General features: G+C 38.9%; 1 protein-coding gene and 1 pseudogene across 1 annotated transcript in view; one reads left to right on the top strand and one right to left on the bottom strand.

Moving 5' to 3' along the window:
- ANKRD10 (ankyrin repeat domain 10) overlaps positions 1-8,344 on the top strand; it is a 39,467-nt gene extending 31,123 nt beyond the window's left edge. Inside the window, exons 5-6 of the mRNA XM_077158686.1 lie at positions 2,525-2,620; positions 6,609-8,344. Coding sequence (XP_077014801.1) covers positions 2,525-2,620; positions 6,609-7,084 — 572 coding nt within the window. The 3' untranslated portion in view covers positions 7,085-8,344. The remainder of the gene's footprint in view (positions 1-2,524; positions 2,621-6,608) is intronic.
- Positions 8,345-20,843: 12,499 nt separating this feature from the next.
- LOC143680584 (torsin-1A-interacting protein 2 pseudogene) lies at positions 20,844-22,244 on the bottom strand (annotated as a pseudogene).
- Between the last annotated feature and the right edge of the window lie 1,590 nt (positions 22,245-23,834).

Here is a 23,834-nt window from a genome sequence, read left to right as displayed (position 1 = left end):
TATTTTACATTAACATTTGCTTCCCATATTAAAAGAATTTCTTGACTGCCAAAATATGAAAGCTTTTGGTCTGTTTTCATTTTCATCCTGCTTAATGAGAAATTTTGTGTCTGGATTAACAAAGATGTATCTACTAAATGGAACTGCTTCAGAGAAGTTAAAGAATTTCTACTGCCCTGCATAGTAACTCAGTTAAGGGGTTAATTTGCTCTAAAATAGCATTGTGCTTCCACTCTTCACATACATGTTTTTACTTTGCTCCTGTACTCACTCTTGCCACACTTTGATGGCCCTAAAATATACCCTTATATTACATTTCCTCTTTATAGTTAATTTTACCTGAGATTATTGTGATTCTTCAGATTTGCTTACTGGATACTCATTAATAAATCATTGTTTTTGTTTGCTTTCTGCTTTTTGTTTTGTTTTGTCTTGCTTTTTTTCTGCTAATGAGTTGGCTTCATTGATACCAAGACATTATTCTAGGCACTGGGCTTAGTAAAGAAAAGTATCCTAATTTTTATGGAGGAGTTTTGGTCCTATCTCAGTTTTTCTGCCTGCTTTTAAGTCTGAAATTGCAAATATGACCTATAGTTGCCATGTATCCCAAGGATCATTAGCATCTGAATTCTAAGAAAAAAAAAGCAGACAGTAAGTATGTCAATACTTAAATGTAGTTATCTAAATTGTGTTTTCAGTGAAGATTTAGTTTCTATTTTACAAAGTGTATTTGGGATTTTGGCGTGATTGTCTACCAGTTTTCAGTACTGGAAAAAAACATTACCTTGTTTGGCTTAGCAGGCTTCGTAGAATAAGGAAATAGAGCTTCAGAGTCAGAAGGGTTTGGAACTTGTCCCCATTACTGCAGTTTTAGTATGCTTGTTTTCTTGTCTCTAAAAGGACATTAAGAACTCCCTCATGGTTATGAGACTTTATTACCTGGTATTTGAAACACTTAGGGGAGTCAACCTTGGCTTCCTCCCGCTCCTTGCCTCCCCTACCTTTTATTGAGATGCCCTGATCTGACTTCTGGAAAGTGAGCTCTGTTTCATAATGAAGATTAGAGCCCTGCCTGTCACTGATTTGGGATCTGTGGAATGCTTTCTCCAGGCTTGTGGAGGATTAAAAAAAGCTTTGGAAAAGACTGCAATCCAGTGTTTAATACCTGTGATTTTAAGGGAACTATGTTTAAGAATGCTTTTGGCATCATATTTGTGCTGACTTCTATTTCCCAACTATGCAAATCATACTATTTCTTATACATACTAATCATTTACAAATTGGGTTACCTTTTAACAATTCTGTACAATTGGTTTCTACACAATTTGAACTCTAATCTGGAACTGATGTGCCCATTCCATGTTGAAAATAATTCACATGCCCCTAAAATCAGAGTCAAAGCTGCAAAGTTTGACTCTTCCAGTTTTTAAACTGCTTATTTAAAAGAAATACTTAGCACGGAAGGTTGTTGTTTTATTTGTTGCATATATGCTTTGGCCCAGAAATAATTCCAAGAAGGTACCTCAGTAAATAACCAGAAATATGAACAAAGGTACATTTATAAGAATTCTAATTACATTCATTGTAGGGAAAAAAATGAAGCAACCCAGACAGCAATGAGGAATTTGGTTAGGTAGATTTTAATATAGCCATAAAGTGTGGATTATAATTTAACTTTTAAATATTCCTTTGAATTAGTTGGTGTGGGATGCATTCATACCATGTTAAATGAATAAAACAAAAGTATAATAGTAATTTTTATCTTTTTATAAAAATATATCCTTATTGAGACTAGAAGGCCATATAAATGAGAGTGGTTCATCCTTGAAGAATGATTATTACTAGTAGTTTGGGGAGAGAAGGGCTTTTGCAGAATGTATTATTTAGAAGAAAAGTGATTAGATAACTCATTAGCTTTCTTCCAAAAACCTAAAGATTATAAGAAATGTGAATATATAGCTTCAGTTCCAAATTCCTTACAACCTAGACTTTTTAATATTTGTTTTCAGTTTTACTATATTTTAGTGTTTAGATCAGATGCTGCTCTGAGACAGTATGGACAAACCTGTCTTGATCTTGAATCTTGGCCTTTAGAGTCATTTTGATGGTTTTGTGTTTAGAGTTGCCTTAGTATTTTTCTATGAAGAACATTTGAAGGGACATTTTGGACACATTTTAGATATGGAGTATTCTAAATTTGAGAAAAGTGCTTACAAATGTCTCTAGGTTACATAATTGCTTTTTACTCTCAAAATAGCCTTAAAGTGAGAATTTTTGCCACCAACTGTATCTTGGATATCCAAAATTCCATGACCTTTAATTGAAACTTTGCATATTTCAAGAACTATTTTTATTGTTTAAAAGTTTCTTAGTGTTCATAGTTCATTAGTGATCTGCAGATTTTTAAATTGACAGTTTTAAAGAATTCATGAAGATGTTTTGACAAAAAGGAATGAAAAACATTTGTCTTAAAGTCGTTTGGTATGTACAAGAAAATCTAAAATAGTCTTTGTTTTCTGTGCAGCTCAAAGCTTGGATTATTCCATGCCAGTAGTGAGCAGTGAAACAGAAGATGATGCTGACAAAATGCACATTGATAGAGAGTTTGCTGTTGTAACAGGTGGGAGTGGACAATTTCCTGTTAACTGCAACAACAATCAAATGATTGAAGACACCAAACAACAGGAGAGTGGTTCTGTTGGACCAAAAGAAATAGAAATATATACTGTTTCAGCAATGCAAACCCCTTGTCGTTGCAAGAATCAGTATGCATATTATTTCTAACATAAATTTCTCAAACTTCTTTTGCACATTGTTGTCCAGTGTCTTTATAGAATGTTATAATTTGCATATCTTGGACAAGTTTGTTTAGATATAAGGATGTTCTTGGTGCATTCTAATCGATATGAAAACATAAGTGCAATCTTCCTATTTTGATTGAGGCTTTTGCTTAATGTGCCTTGCTTATTTTTAATGAGGTTTTACATTCTTAATTTTCTGATATATGGTTTTTTTGGTGAACATACCAAACATGCTATTGCTATATCTTCAAGATAGTATTCAGCAGAGACAGTAGCTGTAAACATGAAGAAATATGTTGTGGTTTTGACCCAGACATACCAAATGGAATCTTGCAGTAAAAGCTCCTACTTGCTTTGGTTTCTGTTCATTCAGAATAAGTCTGTTAAAATGCTAAACACTGTGTTTCACAAAGCACTCATTTTAGTATATAAAATTTTGGTATGTTAAGCAATTAATAGACATAATTTTGAATTTTTAAAAGGCAAAAGACTCAGTTCCCTCTAGCATTTAGATTATATAAAAGTATTTATTTAGTTAATCCTTTTTTCTACTGTTCCTGTTATTTAGGTGACCAAGAAAATATTTTAGCCGTTCTTAACATATTTATTAAAAATACTCATTTTTTAATTAAATTGCATTATTATGTTATTTTCTATGTTAAGTTTTTCACTGGGGACAAAAGATTATGTATTTGTTTCCTAAATCCAAATGAAAAAATTATTTCTTTTCATTAAAATGAAAAAGAAATATGTACATCTTTCTAGCAACCACAGAGTTGTTAGGGGGAGAGTTACCTTGTTGCTAAATAATTCAATGAAATAAGATTTTTCCAAGGTAAATAGTGATTGGAGAATACATTTAAATTAATAGATTTTCTGTAGACAGGGTCTATTTAACTTTGATGAAATATAAAGGAAAAAAACTTATAAACCAAGCTTCTTGGGTGTTTTTTTTTTAAGGCATTGCTACATGCTTTTGAAAAACCAAAAGTAATCATTCTTTATTCTCTAAATATTAATTTCCAGGGTTTTCAGGTTTCATTTAATACCACGCATGAATGTAATGTTGAAAAAGTCATATTGTATCTCAAGCCAAGCTCATCCAATATAGTAGGTGCCAAATAAGCATTCTCCATGTTTCCCATTTTGATTTATAATACTGATTGAATACACAAAGGTATTAAATCATTAAAGATCACTTGTATTTTTCCTTATGTGAATTAGCTTTCATTTCTAAGTTGAGAATTTAAAAGAACTACCTTCTTTCCCCTTTGACATCCATTATAAACTCAGACTATATACTTAAAGTAACTTTGGTTTTGTTTTTTGTTCTGGCAAAATTATTTTCCAGTATAGTACATTTTTAAAAAATTGTGTACAAATAATGTTTTCGAGTTTTAAATGCCCCTAAGTTTGAGACTCCAGGTGGATTTTGAGGAATCTTACTTTAAAGGATTTACAATAGAATGGTAATTGGTTATAAGTTCAGATCTTCCTTTCTTGTATTGGCTCGAGGTGAGGTAATATTGTATACTTGGAACCAAATTGAAACAAGGTCAATTTAGTGTAAATGATTTCCATTTATAGAAAGAAAAGTTGTCAGAAAATTTTAGTTCAGGGCAGATCCTGGCTGCCTTCAATTTCCTTTGTTTTGATGATTGAAGGACCTGGGGTAGATGGTTAAATGAGGTGAGAAGGAAAGGCAGCGTTGAACAGAGTAAAAGGGACAGTATTTGAGATGGCCAGTGGTATTCTGAATACTATCCAATCAGAGCAAAGTTTGTACTATGCTTCTTATTTTTTATATTCAGTTTATTAGACTTTCCATAATATTTTGAGGTTATAAACTAATCTTTATTTTGGGATTAAATCATGAAATGCATTTACTTTAACTGGACGCTGAAGAGAAATGTTACTTACCATACTGATTCAATAAAATCTATGTATGGGGCGGGCAACAGTAGCTCATTGGCAAAGTTCTTGCCTGCCATGCTCTAGACCTGGGTTCGATTCCCGGTGCCTGTCCATGCAAAAAAACAAAAACAAAAACTATATATGAAGTAAATATTAAATGAAAAACCTAAGTCTAGTTTACTGAGATTTTTTTAGTCATTGTTTAATTATTTTTATTCATCCCAATCACCTAAAAATATAATTTCCATCTTTTTTGTATTGGTATGCAGATAATTTACAATGCCATCAGCAAGAACCCAGGAAAGGTGTTCTATTTTAAAAAAATATAAAATATATACACATACACACACACACACACACACACTCACACATACACATACACACATATTCCCCTGGGAATAATTTGTTTTATTTATTTTGGTTTTTATTTTGTATTTTGTCCTTGAAATACTTATTCTTTAATCTTGAGTTTTAACTGAACATAGAAAAGCTGCCATTTAATTTGAAAAAAAATCTATTATCCTCTGAAGAATTTATAGTAGTTATTAAGCTATGATTGTTGCTTCAGTCCCCACAAAAACTGATGATTGATGAAATATTTATGGTCATTGAATAAACCATGATTGTTTTGTTGACATAAATAGATTGCCAGTTCACACAGAAATCTATCAAAATGCAAATTGGAGGTATATAGATAGTAAGACTAAAAGTAAGTCCTTATGAGAAGAATTACAGGTGTGTGATACATTATGGTAACTAAATGTACATAATATATGCCACTCTAAAAGTTATTAGAATGGAGCTCTTATATATTTAATACCATACCTGGCTTTAATAGAGGAGAACATCAGGCTAAAACTTAGTATTACCAAGCAAGAGGTAATTTTTAGATCATTCTCTGTACAGCTCTGTGATTTCATGTGAGCCTGGATATTTATAAATTCTTGATTCCCAAATATACAGAAAAATAGCCTGTAATTGCCTATCCCATTGTGCTCATACATTTTGTAATTGACTTTTTTAAAGACATCTTCCTCTTAATGGATGTCTATATATGCAGATTAAACTGTCAATATTTTTCCCAACATAAATGGTTTTAAGAAGTAACTTAATAAAAAAGAAACCTTGGATATCATAGTCATTTAAATAGTTGATTGCATAAGAAACTGTTGAAAACCATGCTATGGTACAAGACTGTGCATGGAAATTACAAGTGTCCGTAAGTCCTTCCTCTAGTGACAGGTATTCTCTGCACTGTGCCAGTGCTTACCGTGTGGCATTTTGCAGAAGTACTATGCAGATTTGAGTGTTACTAAGAAAATAAAGTGTTCCTTTTAATATTCTTGTGTATGTTTCCCTAATTTGTGAGGAAAGAAGCTTTTTAAAAGCATTATATTATGCTGTTTTACATGAGTTTGACGAGCTTCCTTAATTTACCTGCTTCTTTTTTATTTTTTTTCCTGAAGAGCTAGAGAGGTTTTGTGTTTTATTTTAACCCTTTGTGGAAAACCGTACATACAGTTCTGTTACTTTTTCAAGTGTGACTTTAAAACTACTATCCAAAAGATGTTCTCATACGAGAACAGTTTTTTGACAGTTTTTCAATAATTTTGCTATTCATGCATTATCATTTGTCAGCTTATATGTTTTAATTTGGCTACCCAATGCTACTGAAATTCATAAACTTCATATCTTACCAGGAAAATACTACCGTGTTTTCTGTTTAGATCTACCTATGCCTATGCACGCTCTTTACTTTGGAAAAGGGATGGTTTTTGTTTTTATTTAAAGAAACTAAAAAAGTTCTTTAAAATTGTAACACAGTGAAGCATTTTACAGTTCTTCTCCCCAACTGGTTCTGAATTTTGGTGACAGCTGTATTTCTTAATGCAGATGTGAAAAACAGTAGCTTCGTATCGAATACATTGACAAATGGATGTGGCATCAATGGACATTTGGACTTCCCCTTCACGACACAGCTCAATGGGATGGAAAACAGAAATGACCAATGTTTAACAGGATCTAATGGAATTAGCAATGGATTAGTTCCAGGACTGCCATTTATGAGTAGCCAGGGTTCTCTCTCTGTTAATGACACTGAGGAGCCAGAAAAGACTATGAGTATTAACTCTGAAATGTGCGGTTCTCTGCACCTTAATGGGAGTCCAAGTAGCTGTGTAGCTAATAGACCTTCCTGGGTAGAAGATATTGGGGAAAATTTGCACTATGGACATTACCATGGGTTTGGGGACACTGCTGAAAGTATCCCTGAGCTTAATAGTGTTATAGAGCATTCCAATTCTGTTAAAGTGGAAGAAAGATATGACAATGCTGTCTTGGGTACAATGCACATTTATCATGGCTCTTAAAAATTATGGCCTATTTTTATCTGAAATACATTGATCCTTCCTATGAACCAAGTCAAAATAGTAATGTAGCATCAGTTGGAAGGAATGTCACAACTTATACTATTTTTTATACTTTAATTTACTGACAAGTAAACCTGTTATTTCACAAGTTGGTCCTAGTTTATGCACGAGTAGGGCTTACTTAGTATATAGATGCTTCTACAATGGGGTTGTTGGTGCGTTCATAAGATGCACTTTTGGAATTAATTTTTCTGCCACCAAACTCCTTTTTAATACTGTCACCCAATACTGCCATTTCTCCTTTTGTCAAATTAAATTATATCTGAGCAAGATAAATTAGGAGGTAGTAAGTAAGGTGCCTGGTAATTTATCTGTATTTGTACATGTGCATCATTTTGAAGAACTGTGCTTCCTCTTTCCTGTTGAATTTATGGCACACACACCTATTTGCCTATGCAAGGAATGGTGTCACAACAGATTTCTCGCATTGATCTGTATGAAGAAAAGAACTTTTGTCATTTTCATTGTTGTTTGGGATTACCTTTGCAACTTACCATGTGGTTTTAATTATAAATGCAAATAGAGTAAAACACAATGGTATAAATATATAAATGGTCTTCCTTAATGATGTAAAGTAGATCACTGCCTTGTGTTTATTGAAAAAGAGGTTTAGCCTATGACTTACTTCTGATTTATTGTATTTTTATTCTGCACTTCCTATTTTGTCTCTAGAATTTTTACCACAGATAATGGTTTCCTTTATATGTAGTGGAAATAACTATTTGTAGGAACCATGGGTCAAAATACTTAACTATTTTCACTTTTTCTTCCTTATTTTTATTTTTTTGGGGGTTTTTTTGCTTTGAAATATATGCCGCGGGCGGGCCACGGTGGCTCAGCAGGTAAGAATGCTTGCCTGCCAAGTCTGAGGACCCGGGTTCGGTTCCCGGTGCCTGCCCATGTTAAAAAAAAAAAAAAAAAAAAAGAGATATATGCCGCTATGTATATCCAGTTAGCTGAGAGAATTTTTGAATCTCTTGTAATAAAACTGCATTGTTTATGGTTTTATAAAAGTTAGCTTATGTTTAGGCAACTTGTGGTTACACTGTGCAAATATTGTAATGAATTTGTACTTTTCTGATTTTTGTAATAAAAGTTGGTAAAGCTAGAGAAAATGTCAAAAGTATAAACCAACGTTCTAAGAGTGTTACTAACATTTTGTTTTAAAACTATCCTATACAGATTGAATAAAAAACTTATGCTCAATTTGTTCCTATACTGTAGTTTCTTTGAGGGTTGGGGAGTGGAGTATCAATGGAAGGAATGGGAGGGAGATAGAACTTTAATATTGCATATTATTTTACTATTATTTTTAACACTAAGAATTGACAACTTTATTTTCACATTTCATAATACAAATGAAAATTACTTTTTTTATTTTTTGTCCTACTACCCTCAAAGAAAGCTATGTTCTCTTTGTCATGCTGTTAGGAAACACCCAAAGTTATAGCACCAAATCTCCTGGTGAAGTAGAACAAGTAATATAAAACTGATTCAAAGAGGCTCCCCTCAATCCTTATCTGTCTGGTCAGGTCATTCCTAGCTGAGTGGGCACCAGCATGGGACAGGCATCATTAGCAAGTGTCCGCCCATGGGTGGCCTCATTTCAGGAGCAGGTCTCGCTGGCATTATCCCAGGAGGAGTAGGGCCTATCATTGGCATAATGTGGGGACCCCCTATTTGGGGTGCTGGCATCGTGCCAGGGTGAGGAGAGCCCAGGAGACTGGATGGAGGTGGGATCATTGCCCATGCAGTAGGAGGTTTCTTTCCTTGTTGAAATGCAGCTGTTTTGTCAATCATGCTCGGAGCTTGCTCTTCCATCTATTTCTGATAGTAGTCTTTTACATTCTCTGTTTCCTACCACAGATGGAGAATCATGGGTGAGGTATGTACTGCAGTAGTCACAATAATACTTGGGCATGTTGCTCTGCAGACCTTTGGTCGCTCCATTCATTTTACTTTATTTTGCTTATAAAGTTTTACTTTGTTCTTCTGATTCTCTCCTTATAATAATTTTTGTTTGACTTAATATACTTGTTTTATAGATACTTTGTTTTACAGTGTACATTGCACATCTACTCATCATTATTGTCTCTGGGTACTTATTTTTATGAAAGACAACCATAATATCCTAGATTCTTTTGGTTTCAGCAAATATTAATGAAAGTAAGCCTTTTAAAAATAAATAGTTAGGGCAGGCCATGGTGGCTCAGCAGACAGAGTTCTCGCCTGCCATGCTGGAGACCCAGGTTCGATTCCCAGTGCTTGCCCATGCAAAAAAAAAAAAAAGGTTGTTAGTAGGTAACGATAAAATAGCCATTCTGACATGCCTACATGTGTTATTTAAAACATTAATTTCTTTATGTATATTCTTGTAAAGCTTAATAGGCCAAAATTAAAGAGCATTAAGTTTTGGAAATATGACAAGAATTACTTTGTGCTGAAACCAAGAAGGATAAACAGGTGATGCTTGTATCACTGCTTCCTTCTCCTATGCTCATGGTAGAAATAAGTAATCAAGCTCAGAACCTATATTTGGCCTCAGAAACATTTTGAATTAGACTGATCCAAGAAGCCACCCAAATTACTGAGTGCAAGAGAGCTGAAGCAATGCAATCCCCTGCTTGGAGTATTTTTTAAAGAACTTTCTGAGACTTCATAGTTAAAGTTTTCTGAAAGCCATTAAGTGAAGCTGTTAAAATAAACTAAATATCAAAACATTTTATTAATTTTGGGAGTTTGGGGTTAGAATATGACTTTTTGGGGGGCAAAAATACTGCATAGAATCTATAGTAGGGCAACAGCCATACTTCAATGGATAGTTAATGCAAAGTTTACATTCTAGTTCTGCCACCTTGGAGTCATTTACACTAGTACATAAAGCTGTTGTTTAGAGATATGGAAGGAAATTGTTATGAATGAATTATATGCTTGGAATTTGCTTTAAAACAATATGAGAGGGAAAGTGAGTAGAGACAGATCAAACAAGATTGCATATGAGCTGATTTTACTGGAACTGAGTGGAAACCATTTTAACAGTAACTGAGAAGAAGCTTGGATTTTGCCATGCAAGCTATAATAATCTCATGTTTTCGTATGCATCCAATATTTTTATAGCACTTTAGCACATCTCATCCATGTAAATCTTGATTTCAGCTAATATCTAAAAATACTGGAATTGTACAAAATTGTTTAAGCCATATACATTTTTTTCCTTTGTGTCTTTTTAGGGAGAACTGACACTTAATTTATTATGTAAACTTCTGTAATCATTTACTAAAATTGCTTTTTGTAGTTGTGGGATTCTTGGCTTTATTGTTATAGGGCCTTTTTTCCTCCACACATGCTAACACGTCTCTCATTTGTATTTTTCTAAGCAATGAATAGCTCTTAACTCATCAAAATCAAGTTCATGCCGAACTATTAGAATAGCTCACTAGTTCTCACTCTTTTTGGTCTCTACTCTTTTACACTCTTGTATTCTTATATACTAGCAATGAGCAACTTGAAAGTGATTTTTTTAAAAACCCATTTGTGCTTGTACCAAAACCATAAAATACTTAGGAATACATCTACTAAAATAATGTTCTAGAACCTCTACACTAAAAATAAAAAGGAGGCTTAAATAGATGTTTTGGTAGAAGTATGTTAAGAAAATCTGGCTTCACAAACATAATTGGAAAAGGGAGGGATATTTTAGTAGCCTTTTACATTAGTTGTGGAAATTTAATACAACACCAAAACTCCATAATAGGAGTTTCTTAAAAGTTATGACCAATGTTAACTTAAACCATATCAATTAAATTCTTGTATTCATTTACATTAAAATCCATTCATCTGTCTTGCACTTTGAAATAATCTTTTACTTATGCATTAGTTATTTGAAACATATTGTTTAACCGAGTTCTGCAGATCTCCCAAATGTTGAGACATTTCATTACTATAATATAAAAAAATCATTCATATCACTAATGATCTAATAAAGGTCAGAAGTTACCAAGCTTGTGGTACTGGATACAAGATTTAAAATATTCTGATTTTGCACAAAAGCTCAACTTTTATTATTGCCCATGCTTAGTTAGTTTGCCAGGTCCACTGTAATAAGTACCACACACTGGTTGGCTTCAGCACAGGAATTTATTGTCTCATGGTTTTGCCAAGCGAGAAGACCAAAATCAAGGTCTTGACAGGCCATGCTTTCCCTGGAGCCCAACATTCTAGTGCTGGCTTGCCGCAGTGCTTGGGGTTCCTTGACTTGCATCTCCATCACATGGCAATCTGCCTTTCAGGTGTCTGCTCCTCTAGTCCCTGCTGACATCTTGGTTCTGACTGACCATATCTGAACTTCCTCTCTTATAGGGCATCCAGTCATATGGATTAAGACCTACCCCTGTGTAATTTGGCCTTGTCCAAAACAGGATATTTGAAGATCCTATTCACAAATGAAGTCCCCACCTTAACTAATAATGTCTTTAAAGGCATTAGTCTTATACCCACAGAAACACCAATTAACACTTGAATGTGTCTTTTATGGGGTGTATGATTCGATCCCCAATAGGCCACAAATACCATCAGTTGTTTTCCTTAAAGTGGCAGGATCTCCTGGTTCATTTTTGGAAAAAATGTTGGCTAGGCACCCAAATCTGGAAAACTATAGTGTGTCAATTGTTTTAAATAAAAATGGTGTTTCATAACTGCAAGCAGCTAGTTAAGCTTGCAACACAATCAGTTACACAAGTGCTTTTCCTAGAGACAACCATTGTACTTTGATATGCAACAGAAATGCTTTATTTATACTTCCCATTTCATCACACAGAGGTTGAGATTTAATAAAAGTAATCATTTATACTGTTTCATCAAGGACATTCTTAAGTGAAGTTGGCTTTTTTTTTTTTAACTGAGTGCACAATGGTTGAATGTGGAGAGCCGCCTCCCAGATGGGCCTGGTGGACTGGCTGCAGCCTGCTCTAGAGTTTCCCCCTCCCATCGAGTGAGCTAAGATGGCGCCCACATCCTGCTTCCGCTTAAAACGTATACCCGACGTTCGGGCAAAGATGGCGCCCGAACGTCACTTCCGCCCATGATGTATGCATCCGCCTCTCCTACCCACCTATCCCAACTCTGTACGTGGCTTTCAGCTATTGGTAGTCACCATGCTATATTTGGGACCCCGGGAAGGAAATCGGAGAGACGACCCATAGGGAGCTGTACCTGACGGCCGCATCGAGGTCGCTCTCCCACGAGGCAGTACGCCCCGTGTGGAACCTGTAATAAAGAATGTATGCCTAGCCTCAGTAAAAGCTGCACTCACAACTGCCGTGCGTCTTGAGTCGTGGTTAACCGCCAGGTCAGTGTGTCTGGAGCCTTCTTTCTCTCTCCCTCCTGTCCCCTTCGCCGGCCGAGGATCAGGAGCTGAGCGAGACGGCGCCGGACAAGTGGTGGCCCGTACGGGGAACTCCTTTCCAAACCTCTCGAGCGGTGCTGCGCCTCCGGCTTACGGCAGACTTTCCGTGCCTGATCATCACGAGAAGGTGGGTGTTCCTTTTCCTGTGAAGAGCTAGGGCCTGTGGGCTTTCAGGTAGCCCCAGGGACTCGGGAGACGTCCCCGAGTGATTGAAAAGAAGGTACCGACTGCAATCATGGGGCAGTCAGTAAGCTCACCTCTGCTGGGTCCCTTAAGGATGCTCTTGAAACAGCGAGGTATCTCTGTGAAGAAAAGTTCCCTGCTAAGCCTCCTATCCCACCCGTACGGCCTTCCGCTCCGCCGGCACCGGATGTGAGGGCGCGGCAACTTCCGGCGGGTGGTTTTGATGATTGTGAGTTCCCCCTAGTGCCCGAACCTGGTAGTACCGGCGGATCAGGGGAGGGGCATCTGCAGCTGTGTCCCCCACCTGAGTACTCGGGCCCTCTGGACCCCCTATCATCAACAAATAGAAGGAGACATTTCTGGAAATGGGTCCCCTCTTTGACCTTTCGGCCTTTTGGCATACTAGGTGGATACCAACCGCTCAAGCCAGAGCCATCCCCAGAAATGTACCCGGTTATTCTTAATCCCCAGGGCAACAATCAGTATGAAGCATATGATTATAAAGTCCTGAGGGAGTTTTACTAGAGTTCCTCAACACCTCTAAAGGGCAGCAACAGTCTTGTCTAGGGCTCCTTTCAAAAAATGAAACAAAGAGGTGCCTCAGTTTTGACGGGTTCCGACCAACGGTCTGTCAATGTTCTCGGGATCTAGATACCCCGCGACCCCCCTTTCCTCCCTGTGTACACGGCCTGCCTAAGGTAGTCACTCTTCAAGAGTTTACATGGCACCCCTGCATAAGTGTGTTCCACCCATTCATGCTGGGTGGAGACTGGTGGCTCTGGTCCGTGCGTCCTCATTTACGTAACTATACATCAGTGTGTAAACTCCAAGACTACTCCACAGACGCTGCATGGGGTACTGTCAACCCATGTAAGGAACCAGTACTCGACCCCAAAAAATCCCCAGTCCAGACTTTCGCCCAACATTTGGTTTGTAACCCCTTAGGAGCATGCTTAGATTTGCGCTACTTCTTGCTTCTGAATGGTACCCTGTATAATTCCTCCTCAGAGGCCGAAGGTAATTCCACTAACTGTTCTCTCTCGCAGTCCAGCCCGTCATACAACAACCAAAATTGTTCCTTTCCATTACACAGAGACGTTTGTGTGTCTCCTCCTTTTGCTTTCTTGCTCTCTGATTCCCCAGGTTTCAACTGCTCCAACGAACCCTGCACCCTGTCCGAGTGCTGGAATGGGTTCCCTGTTTACAGCATTCTGGTGTATCGGCCCAGTTACGCCTGGGTTCCCGTTAATGTGACCGACTGGGTTGGCCCAGTTTCCCAAACTGTGCCGGTAGACAAGTTAACTTTCACAAAAAGCAGGCGCCCGAGAGGCATAAAGGATTGGCTGTGGAATGTCGCCGGTGTGGCCGCTTCATTGTTTGTCCCAGCAGTAGGTAATGCTGTTCTGCAGGCCTGGACATCACAACAACTTGCCCTAACGATGGAGGCAGTTAACAACCTGGCTAATCTCACGCGGGATACCCTACGTCACCACAATCAGATGCTGGAACTGAACTCTCAAGCCATTCAACATCTCCAGACTGAAATAGACGAACTTGGCCTAGAAATAGATGGCCTATGGAGAGTACTTCAGCAGAGGTGTGATACCCGGTGGCTCTTCGGGAGGCTCTGTGTAACCCCGGTTAGAGTAAACCTGACCTAAAAGAGGCAGAACGTTGCCACCTGGCTTAGAGACACTTATCTCCCTAAGTTCACCAACCTCTCCAATCAAGTAGAATCTGGTCTCCTAGAGATCGGGGAGATCCAGTTAAAACCTGTCACCTTTGATCTCTCCACACTTGCTGAGACTGTAAAAAACTTGTGGGACCGGTTCACTTCTTGGTTCTCGTGGCCGAACTTAACCACTTGGCTTCTCCTAATTGTGGGACTATTGGTGGGTCTAGTTGTTATAAAGTGCCTGTTAGAACGCTTGTTTCAAGCACAGCAGCAACTGCGTGTTGCCACTATGATGGCTATGTCTTCTCCCCCTCATATCCCTGATGATGACCCTTCTGAATTTTGTACCCCATCTGGGCCACTCTGGGAGGGGCACTCAGGAGTAAGGTTTGCGGCAAGGCCAGGGCCCCGTCCCGGGTATAAAGGGCGGCGCCTGCAGTCATAATTTTTGTCTCCGGTTGATCTCATGAGCGGAGTCACAGTAGTGGCCAGACTGGGCTCTTTGCACTGAGGTACCGAGAGACACCCTCGACTCTGGTAGCCGCTCTCCCATCCCCTTTCTCTTGTTCCCCAGTTGCGAGGCGAAGCACTGCAGGGAGAGTCACGTGGTTTCCAGCTCACAGGCTCTCCGGTCTCTATATGAGGTGAGCATTCTGGTCGGTGCCAGAGGTTCAGCCGCAAGATGGCTGGAGCCTAGTCCAGACTCCCCAAAGCACCAAATCATGTAGTGGGCCTCTCAGGCTCATGGGAGCACACTCATCAATGGAGACACTGGGTCAAAAATAAATAAAAAAGGGGGAGATGTGGAGAGCCGCCTCCCAGATGGGCCTGGTGGACTGGCTGCAGCCTGCTCTAGAGTTTCCCCCTCCCATCGAGTGAGCTAAGATGGCGCCCACATCCTGCTTCCGCTTAAAACGTATACCCGACGTTCGGGCAAAGATGGCGCCCGAACGTCACTTCCGCCCATGATGTATGCATCCGCCTCTCCTACCCACCTATCCCAACTCTGTACGTGGCTTTCAGCTATTGGTAGTCACCATGCTATATTTGGGACCCCGGGAAGGAAATCGGAGAGACGACCCATAGGGAGCTGTACCTGACGGCCGCATCGAGGTCGCTCTCCCACGAGGCAGTACGCCCCGTGTGGAACCTGTAATAAAGAATGTATGCCTAGCCTCAGTAAAAGCTGCACTCACAACTGCCGTGCGTCTTGAGTCGTGGTTAACCGCCAGGTCAGTGTGTCTGGAGCCTTCTTTCTCTCTCCCTCCTGTCCCCTTCGCCGGCCGAGGATCAGGAGCTGAGCGAGACGGCGCCGGACAGTTGAAAATATAATGAGAACTAAGATAATTTGTTACTGTGGCTTTGATTCTTGCTCAAATATTAGCAGTTTTACCCACTGTTCTAGTTTGCAAGCTGCCAGAATGTGATATACCTGAAACAGAGCAGCTTTTAGAAAGGGGAATTTATTAAGTTGCAAGTTTACAGTTCAAAGGCTGTATAAATGTCCAATCTAAGGCATCCAGGAAAAGATACCTTGGTTCAAGAATGTCAATGATGTTCAGAGTTTCTCTCTCAGCTGGAAAGGCACATGGTGAGATCTGCTAGGTTTCTTCAATTGCCTCCCTGGGGCTCTGTCCGTTCTGTTGGTTCTGGTGATTCTAGTGGCTCTAAAGCTTTTTCCAAAATGGTTCGCTCTTAAAGAGGTCCAGTAAACAACCCCACTTTGAATGGGTGGAGATATGACATCTCCATGGAAACCATCTAATCAAAAGTTACCACCCACGATTGGGTGGGTCATATCTCCATGGAAACAATCAAACAGCTCCCACACAGCAGTATTGAATGAGGAATAAAGAACCTGGCTTTTCTTGGATACACAACAGATTCAAACTGGCACACCCACCATTTCTTTCTTTTCCATTTTCTTTAAACTTTTTATTGTAGTAATATTTATACAACTCAGAATTTCCCATTTTAACCGCTTTAAAGTGTACATTTCAGTAGTACAAATAACATTCACAGTGTTCTGCCACCATCACCAATACCCACTACCTCAACTTTTTTATCACCTCAAACAGAAACTGTACACAGTAAGCAATAACTCCCTCTTGCTGTCCACTATTTTTTTTTAACCATTAGTACAAACATCAACATACTGAAAATTACATATACATAGTATAGTTTTGACCTTATGGATTCTGTGAAATGGTTGTAGGTCACCAAGGGTCTGCAGACCATAATTGGATACTGCTGGTATAAATATACCATTATTGTTCTAAAGCAATGAGATCTAAGCAACTAGTAAATATTGGTAAACATACACGGGTGTTCACTGAATTACTCTGTAACTTTTCTATAGATTGAAGACAGCAGAGAATGGAAGAAAAGTAATTGGAGACAGAAAATATAGACAAGTTTTTTAAGAGTTTTGCTATAAAGGGAAATTTTAAAAAGGGACTACTTAGAAGGAGAAATGTCATCAAGAGAGTCTTTTTAACTTGTGATATATATATATATACACAAAAGCAATAAATTTCAAAGTACATTGTAAAAGGTAGTTATAGAACAGATATCAGAGTTCGGTATGGATTACAGTTCCATATGATTTACAGTTTCACAATTTTAGGTTTTTCATTCTATCTGCTCCAAGACACAGGAGACTAAAAAGAAATATCAATGTAATGATTTAGTAGTCATACCTAATTTGTTAAATACTATCTCCTCTATTATACCCCTCCTTCTCCTTTGATCTTTCTCCCACTCTTCAGGTGTATTGGATTATGCCCATTAAAACTTTTTCATGTTGGAAAGGGCGGTTGATAATATGTGGTAGGGGAATGGAACTAATTGATGTTCTGCAGAGGCTGGCCCCTTTGGGTTTCAGGACTTATCTGGCCTAGGAACCATCTGAAGGTTTTAGGTTTCTGAAAAGTAAACTTTATGTGTACAACTTTTGTATGATCTTAGATAGAACCCTGGGTGTTCTTTAGGATTAACAGAAATTATGTTGGTTGGGGTTTGGCAAACCATAGCCATTGGCAATATCTAGCTGAAGCTTGGATACAAGTAGCCTTCAGAATAGGCTCTCAACTCTATTTGAACTCTCTTAGCCACTGATAACTTATTTTGTTACATTTCTTTTCCCCCTCTTGGTCAGGAACGCATTGTCAATTCTATAGCACCAGGGCAGGCTCATCCCTGGGAGTCATAACCCACGTTGCCAAAGAGACTTACACCCCTGGACTTCATGTCCTATATAGGGGAGAGAGTAATGATTTTACTTGCAGAGTTGCGCTTAGAGAGAGGCCACCTCTAAGCAACAAAAGAGGTTCTCTTGGAAGTAACCCTTAGGCATAATTATAGGTTTGCTTAACTTCTCTGCTACAGAAGTAAGTATCATAAGAGTAATACTCAACCCCATGCAGCAACTGCTAAAAATGTTGAAAAAGTGATCAGACTTTGACTAGAGATATGAATGAAACTGATCTGGACAGAACTAAAATAAATCAGAATACAGGGTAAAGGTCCATATTATAAAACTTCAACTTCTGTGTGAGACCAAATGGAGAGATATTTATTTGATGCAAAATTTGTATTTGTATTTTGCATAGCGCATTATCTAATTTAACTTGTATGGTCAGTTTAGTGGAACACCATAAATACATGAAACCTTAAATAAGGCATGAGATCTTGTTGGTTTGTGCAGGTTAATGTGATGCCCTGATATATGCCAGAGTAATTTAGGCAGAGAATAAAAAAGTATTTGCAAAGTACCCTTAGGGGTTGTTGCCCAGATGCAGCCTCTCTCCCTAAGCCAACTCAGCAGGTGAACTCACTGCCCTCCCTCACTACAAGGAACATGATTCCTAGGGGTGTAAATCTTTCTGGCAACATGGGACGGAAATCCCGGGATGAGCCGGGACCCAGCATCAAGGGATTGAGAAAGCCATCTTGACCAAAAAGGAAAAGAGAGAAATGATACAAAGCAGTTTCAATGGCTGAGAGATTTCAAACAGAGTTGTTATCCTGGAGGTTATTCTTATGCATTATATAGATATCTCTTTTTAGTTTATGGTGTAGTGGAGTGACTGGAGGGAAGTACCTGAAACTGTTGAGCTGTGTTCCTGTAGCCCGGATTCTTGAAGATGATTGTATAATAAAATAGCTTTTGCAACGTGACTGTGGGATTGTGAAAACCTTGTATCTGATGCTCCTTTTATTCAGGGTATGGACAGATGAGTAAAAACAAATAAATAGTAGGTGGGGAGGAAAGGGTGAAAAAATGGGTAGATCGAAACAGGTGGCCAATGAGAGGGAGGTATAAGGAGTATGGGATGTATGAGTTTTTCTTTTTATTTCTTTTTCTGGAGCGATGCAAATGTCCTAAAAGTGATCATGTGATAAGTATACAACTGTGTGATAATGTGAGCCATTGATTGTACACTATGTATGGACTGTATATGTGTAAATATTTCTCAATAAAAATATTTGAAGGAAAAAAAGCAATACTCAAGATCAGGGGTTTGAGCTTTTAATCTGGGAGTCTCTAGTGTTTGAGAGCATGTCAGGGGTTATCCCAGGTGGGAAAGTTTAATAGTTTCATAGTTTTTTCCAGTCCCTCAAGGGACTTGACCAAAATTTTAAAATTATCTGCTCAACATACTCTAGGAGGTATCCCGGAATGACAGGACGCTACACAGAATTACAAGCCCTCATTCCCCTTCTAGGCTCCATGCATTTGGGTTGTTTAACTGAACCATCCAGACAGGTTAAATTAGATTTTGTGCTACAGAAAATATAGGTTTTGGACAAAATAAAGCTCTTTTTTTTTTTTTGGTCTCATACAGTAGGTGAAGTTTAAAATACAGACACTATCATCCTTTACCCTGTATTCTTATTTACCTTAGTCCCAACCTGATTGGATTTGTTCTTATTTCTAACAGAAGCCTGATCTTTTTTGGTTTAACAGTTGTATGTAGCGATGCTGACTTTCAGAGCTGCAGAACTCCAACTCTGAGTCTCAGCTGTCACACAGTACTCAAAGTTCCAGGGAAATACCAGGTTATACATATATGGCATAGCAAGAGAGGCTTTTTTCTTTTTAACAATTGATATTGGCCTTAATACCTCTGAGAATCTATCTACCATTTGTTTCCTCTCATTAAATACAATATTTCTTGTATTTCTTTAATTCTTAGTTCTGACTGGCTAGTCTAAAAATGAGCTTTACATTATATAATGTTCCATCACTGCATAACAGAGAGCTCTGTAAAGTTATGCCAACGTGCCCATATAAAATCTATGAAATTCTTTATCAAAATACACTCTGCTTAGAGGACACACAAACTTTCGTCTTAGACAATTATAAAATTCCATCAGACATGATGATTAACAGAAATTAGCAAAAGCACCAGAGACATGCCAGTAAGAACTAGTTTATATATTCAACTGTTCGTCTGTAGTGTCTTTCATAAGCAGCGCTTCTATAACCTACACCTTATCCATACTCTTCCTACTCATAAATTTTAATACATTCATTTTCCTACCCATTCTTATCTTCTAAGATGTTTTTCCACTTAAGTAGGTTTTGAACTTCATTAACAGTGGAACTCATTGTTCCAATTAAACCTGTAAGTAGACACAGTTTGAAAATCACTGTTTTAAATCATTCAAGAAAGCTATAGTAAATATTTTTAAGAATTTCCTTGCTGTTTCCATTTTTTAAGAACATTTCTTAAGTACAGTGGGTTTTACCTGAGCTCATTAATGGAATAAAAGCACAGTACCTTACATATAATAAGTATTCAATATTTAATTTCATATTTACTTTTTTATACCACTCAAAAGTACATATTAGTATGAGATGAAATTGCATAAAGTGAGTTTTAAAAATATTTAATATGTAATAGAAAATTTTTCTAAAAATGACCATTGCTTTATTTCTGTAATAGCTTTAGTCAGAGTCCAAAAGTGATCAAAAAGGCTTATTATAGTCTTTCAAGAAAATAAAAAATCACTCTTAGTCAATCTGAGAAGACTATCTTTTTGTGCAATGACTGTTACTGTATTTTTAGGTTTAAAAAAAAAATCCTCAATTATATATACCATGCTATATGTCAAACCTGATTTGTTTGAAAGACAAGGGGAAAAAAGGTAAATTTTTAGCCTTGTCATGCTTTGATTAGAAAGATTTTTGCAAAAAGCAAAAAATTTCTAAAATAAGCCAATTTGTGCTTTTCAAGACATTTCCTCACATTTTTCAACCTCCTTCCAGATAAACAGAAGGCCTTTAAACTGACTTCTTAAAATGAATCAATGGGTGCACTGGTAGTTCAGGGGTTAGAATGCCCAACTTTCATGCCGGAGACCCGGGTTCGATTCCCAGGCCATCCCCACCCCCCCACTCCCCCAAACATCGATGCCTTCTGTATCCACCTTTATGCTCGGCCTTGTAAAAGGCGCCCCTCTTCTTCTATGTTCCTCACTGGCTGAACAGGCAGTACCAGGTATGAAATATGGCTCCACAGTCCACTCAATTTCTCTGAACCCATGTGGCTGAAGGAATTGGGAGTGTCAGAATTAGTAAATCTAGCCCAGAGCAAATCACTCACTTTTTCTTCAGTTTCCCTTGGGCCTATGTTTGCTTCTAATGTTTCTTCCTCTAAGGAAATGGTCAGGACCAGGACCACATCTTTAAAAGCTGCATCCTCATGATTACAACTTGTAGAAGCTCCAGGTGCCTGCAGGAGGGACTCAGCGTGGTGTACTACGGCAACCTTCCACCACTTTCAAATCCAGAGCTCAGTTCCATGTCGACCAACAGCTTGACCTACAAGGTTCTTCCAGCCCCATCGATATGAACAGCAGAGACTTTCTGGGAAGAGGCACAGGCGTCTGCAACCTAGCACCTCAGGAATTTCAAGGTTTTTCTTCCTTCTCGAGCTGCTGTAAATATGATGGTGGCTGGCTCTGTGGGGTCTGAAGCATTGAGGTGCTTCTGTGGAGACACTTACATCCTCTTTGCCAGAGGAAGGGACGCTGGCCTGGAAATTTATCCTTCAATTGGTTGAACTGAACCAAGAAGGCCTCCAAAGCTGGATTTCTGGATCGCTGCTGGGCCTGAGAGGAAAGTAGCTATTACTAGAGTCTAGCAAGACAAAAATCAGAACCACAGCCAGGAAGGCAAGAGAGATGGAGCCATGGCTTACAAAATCCATCATATTAGTCTTTCTGATTACTTTCTGTGCATTCTTTGTTTCCTTCCAATTTTTGTGTTTCCTGTTGATGACTTCCAGCCTCTGGCACCAGCAGTGGCCTCCCCAGTGTGCTCTGGCTCTCCTGTCTGCACAGGAATGATGAGGACCCTGGGCATCCAGGAGTCTGGAGCAGGTGGCTCCTGTGAAGCTCCAGTCCTGCCACTTGCTTCTCCAGGAGGCCTGCAGAGCTGCTCCTGGAGTGTGCATCTGCTCCTCTTAGCTTGTCATTTGGAGAACCGTCAGGATCTGGATCCATGGGTTGTCCTCCCAGACTTTCTGGAGGGAGATGCCCTTGTTCCCCATCTGGAAAATGCCTTCTGTTCTCATGCTCTGTTTTATCCTTTGGATATTTCCCATAATTATTTCACATGGACTTTCTGATTTATCACATGTATCTGTACTTTCTGGACCTACTGCCTCTTGGTGGGCTTTGTGAAGATTAGAGGCAGGGTTTGGGGTCTGAACTTCTTCAGTGGCACTTGCTGTGACTGTGGTCCCATGTGACTGAGAATTTATTGATGGGTCATTTTCCAAATCCTTTTGAGAGTCCTCTTGAGGATTCCTAAATCCTCTGTCAGTCATGTTTGTGTTCTATCTCCTTCAGAGTTTGGAGTATTTTTTGTTAGTATCTGTTTTTCCTCATAAAGATGTCTTGTTTTCTTCTTGTCTCAGGTCCCAACGGACTCATGCTTCCCATGGACCCAGGAAACGAGACATATATACAGTGAAAATTCTAGTGCCATTATAACTCAATGACTGTCAGTGACAGGGGAACCCTTCAATGTTCTTTCAGCTCCACAAATGCCGGGCTGCACACTTCGGCTGAACACTGATTTCTGAAAGGCTTTTTCTTTAAGGCTTTTATTTTGGGGGGGGGGGGGGTGCATGGTCTGGGAATCGAACCTGGGTCCCCCGCATGAAAAGCAAGCATTCTACCATGGAACCACCCATGCACCCGAGGCTTTTTTTTAAGAAGAAAAAAACAACATTTTTGGAAACTGATGGGGAGGGAAACAGAAGAGCTGAGAACACTGGTGTTGCAGGTGGGTTGCGATGGGCTCTGGTGCACTAGTGCTTCCTCCCCAGAGAAGAGAGAAAACAGAGTTCTGGGACTGGAAAGATGTGAAGTGAGAACTTGTGGAAGTTCTGTTCTGTTCTCTTTTACCAGTGGAATTTTAAGCCATCAGCTGGGAGTGAGGATGAGCGGGAGTTGTGTTTGAGGAGAGGCAGGGAGGTGTGATTTAGTCATCTAGGACAGTGAGAGATGAATGGTCTAAAGAAATGCACACTGTTTTCTGGGGGGCTGGGGATCACCCGAGGTTGTTAACTAAAATGAAAAGTGAGACCAGGCACAAAGGTTTCTGAGTTTATGTTGAATTTGATTTAATTAGATTATGGTTTAGCTAGGCAAGTAAAGTGAAGTACAGAGGGATTATTACGACTGTAATGATAGAGTACAGAATTTAAGCCAATTCACGAGGGGATTGAAGATGGGATTGGAGGGCGAGAGAAAGTGGACTGTAGTTCTAATGGAGCTGAATTGCTCCAGTCGGGACGCTAGAGGAAGATGGCTAGAAAAGCAAGGCGTGATAGAACAGGGTGTTTGTAACTGAGATTATAAGGGATTTGCAGCCAGCAGTTGTGTCAAGGTCTGTAGTCAGACTGTGGGAGTGATGGGAAAAAAGGGGGTCAAGGAACTGAGAGATCAAGAATATTGAAAGAATCATCTTTGTGGATAGTAAAATGATCCAAAATTACTACAGAAGTGAGGTTGGAGAATGATAATGAGACAGACACTCAAATCCCCCAAGGAATGCAGAGAAGAGACCCGGGGTTAGGATATAACTGCAACAAGGCGGGGTAGTGTGTTGCGTAGTTAGAGGATTAAAATTTGACAGATGAGAGAAGAAGAATGGTCTGGAAGGAGAAAAAAAGCAAAAGGGAAACACCTTTACCTTCTGCAGGCCCAGTATGAGAGAGAACAGGCAACATGTAAGCGGTTTTGGAGAATGTTCTCCTGTCAGAGAGAACCAAGTTTCAGGTAGAGGAAGAAAGAGTAATATCAGGAGAAGAAATATAGCATTTTGGGGATTTTGCTAACGACTGAGTATGGTTTTCAAATGGTACAGTGGAAGCATTTTAGGGTGGGAGACAAGGTCAGAAAAGGGATTA

This window comes from Tamandua tetradactyla, chromosome 4 (genome assembly GCF_023851605.1).
Source record: "Tamandua tetradactyla isolate mTamTet1 chromosome 4, mTamTet1.pri, whole genome shotgun sequence".
NCBI classification, from domain to species: domain Eukaryota; kingdom Metazoa; phylum Chordata; class Mammalia; order Pilosa; family Myrmecophagidae; genus Tamandua; species Tamandua tetradactyla.
Note: the sequence above shows the minus strand (reverse complement) of the source record. Positions and strands in the feature narration are given on the sequence as shown.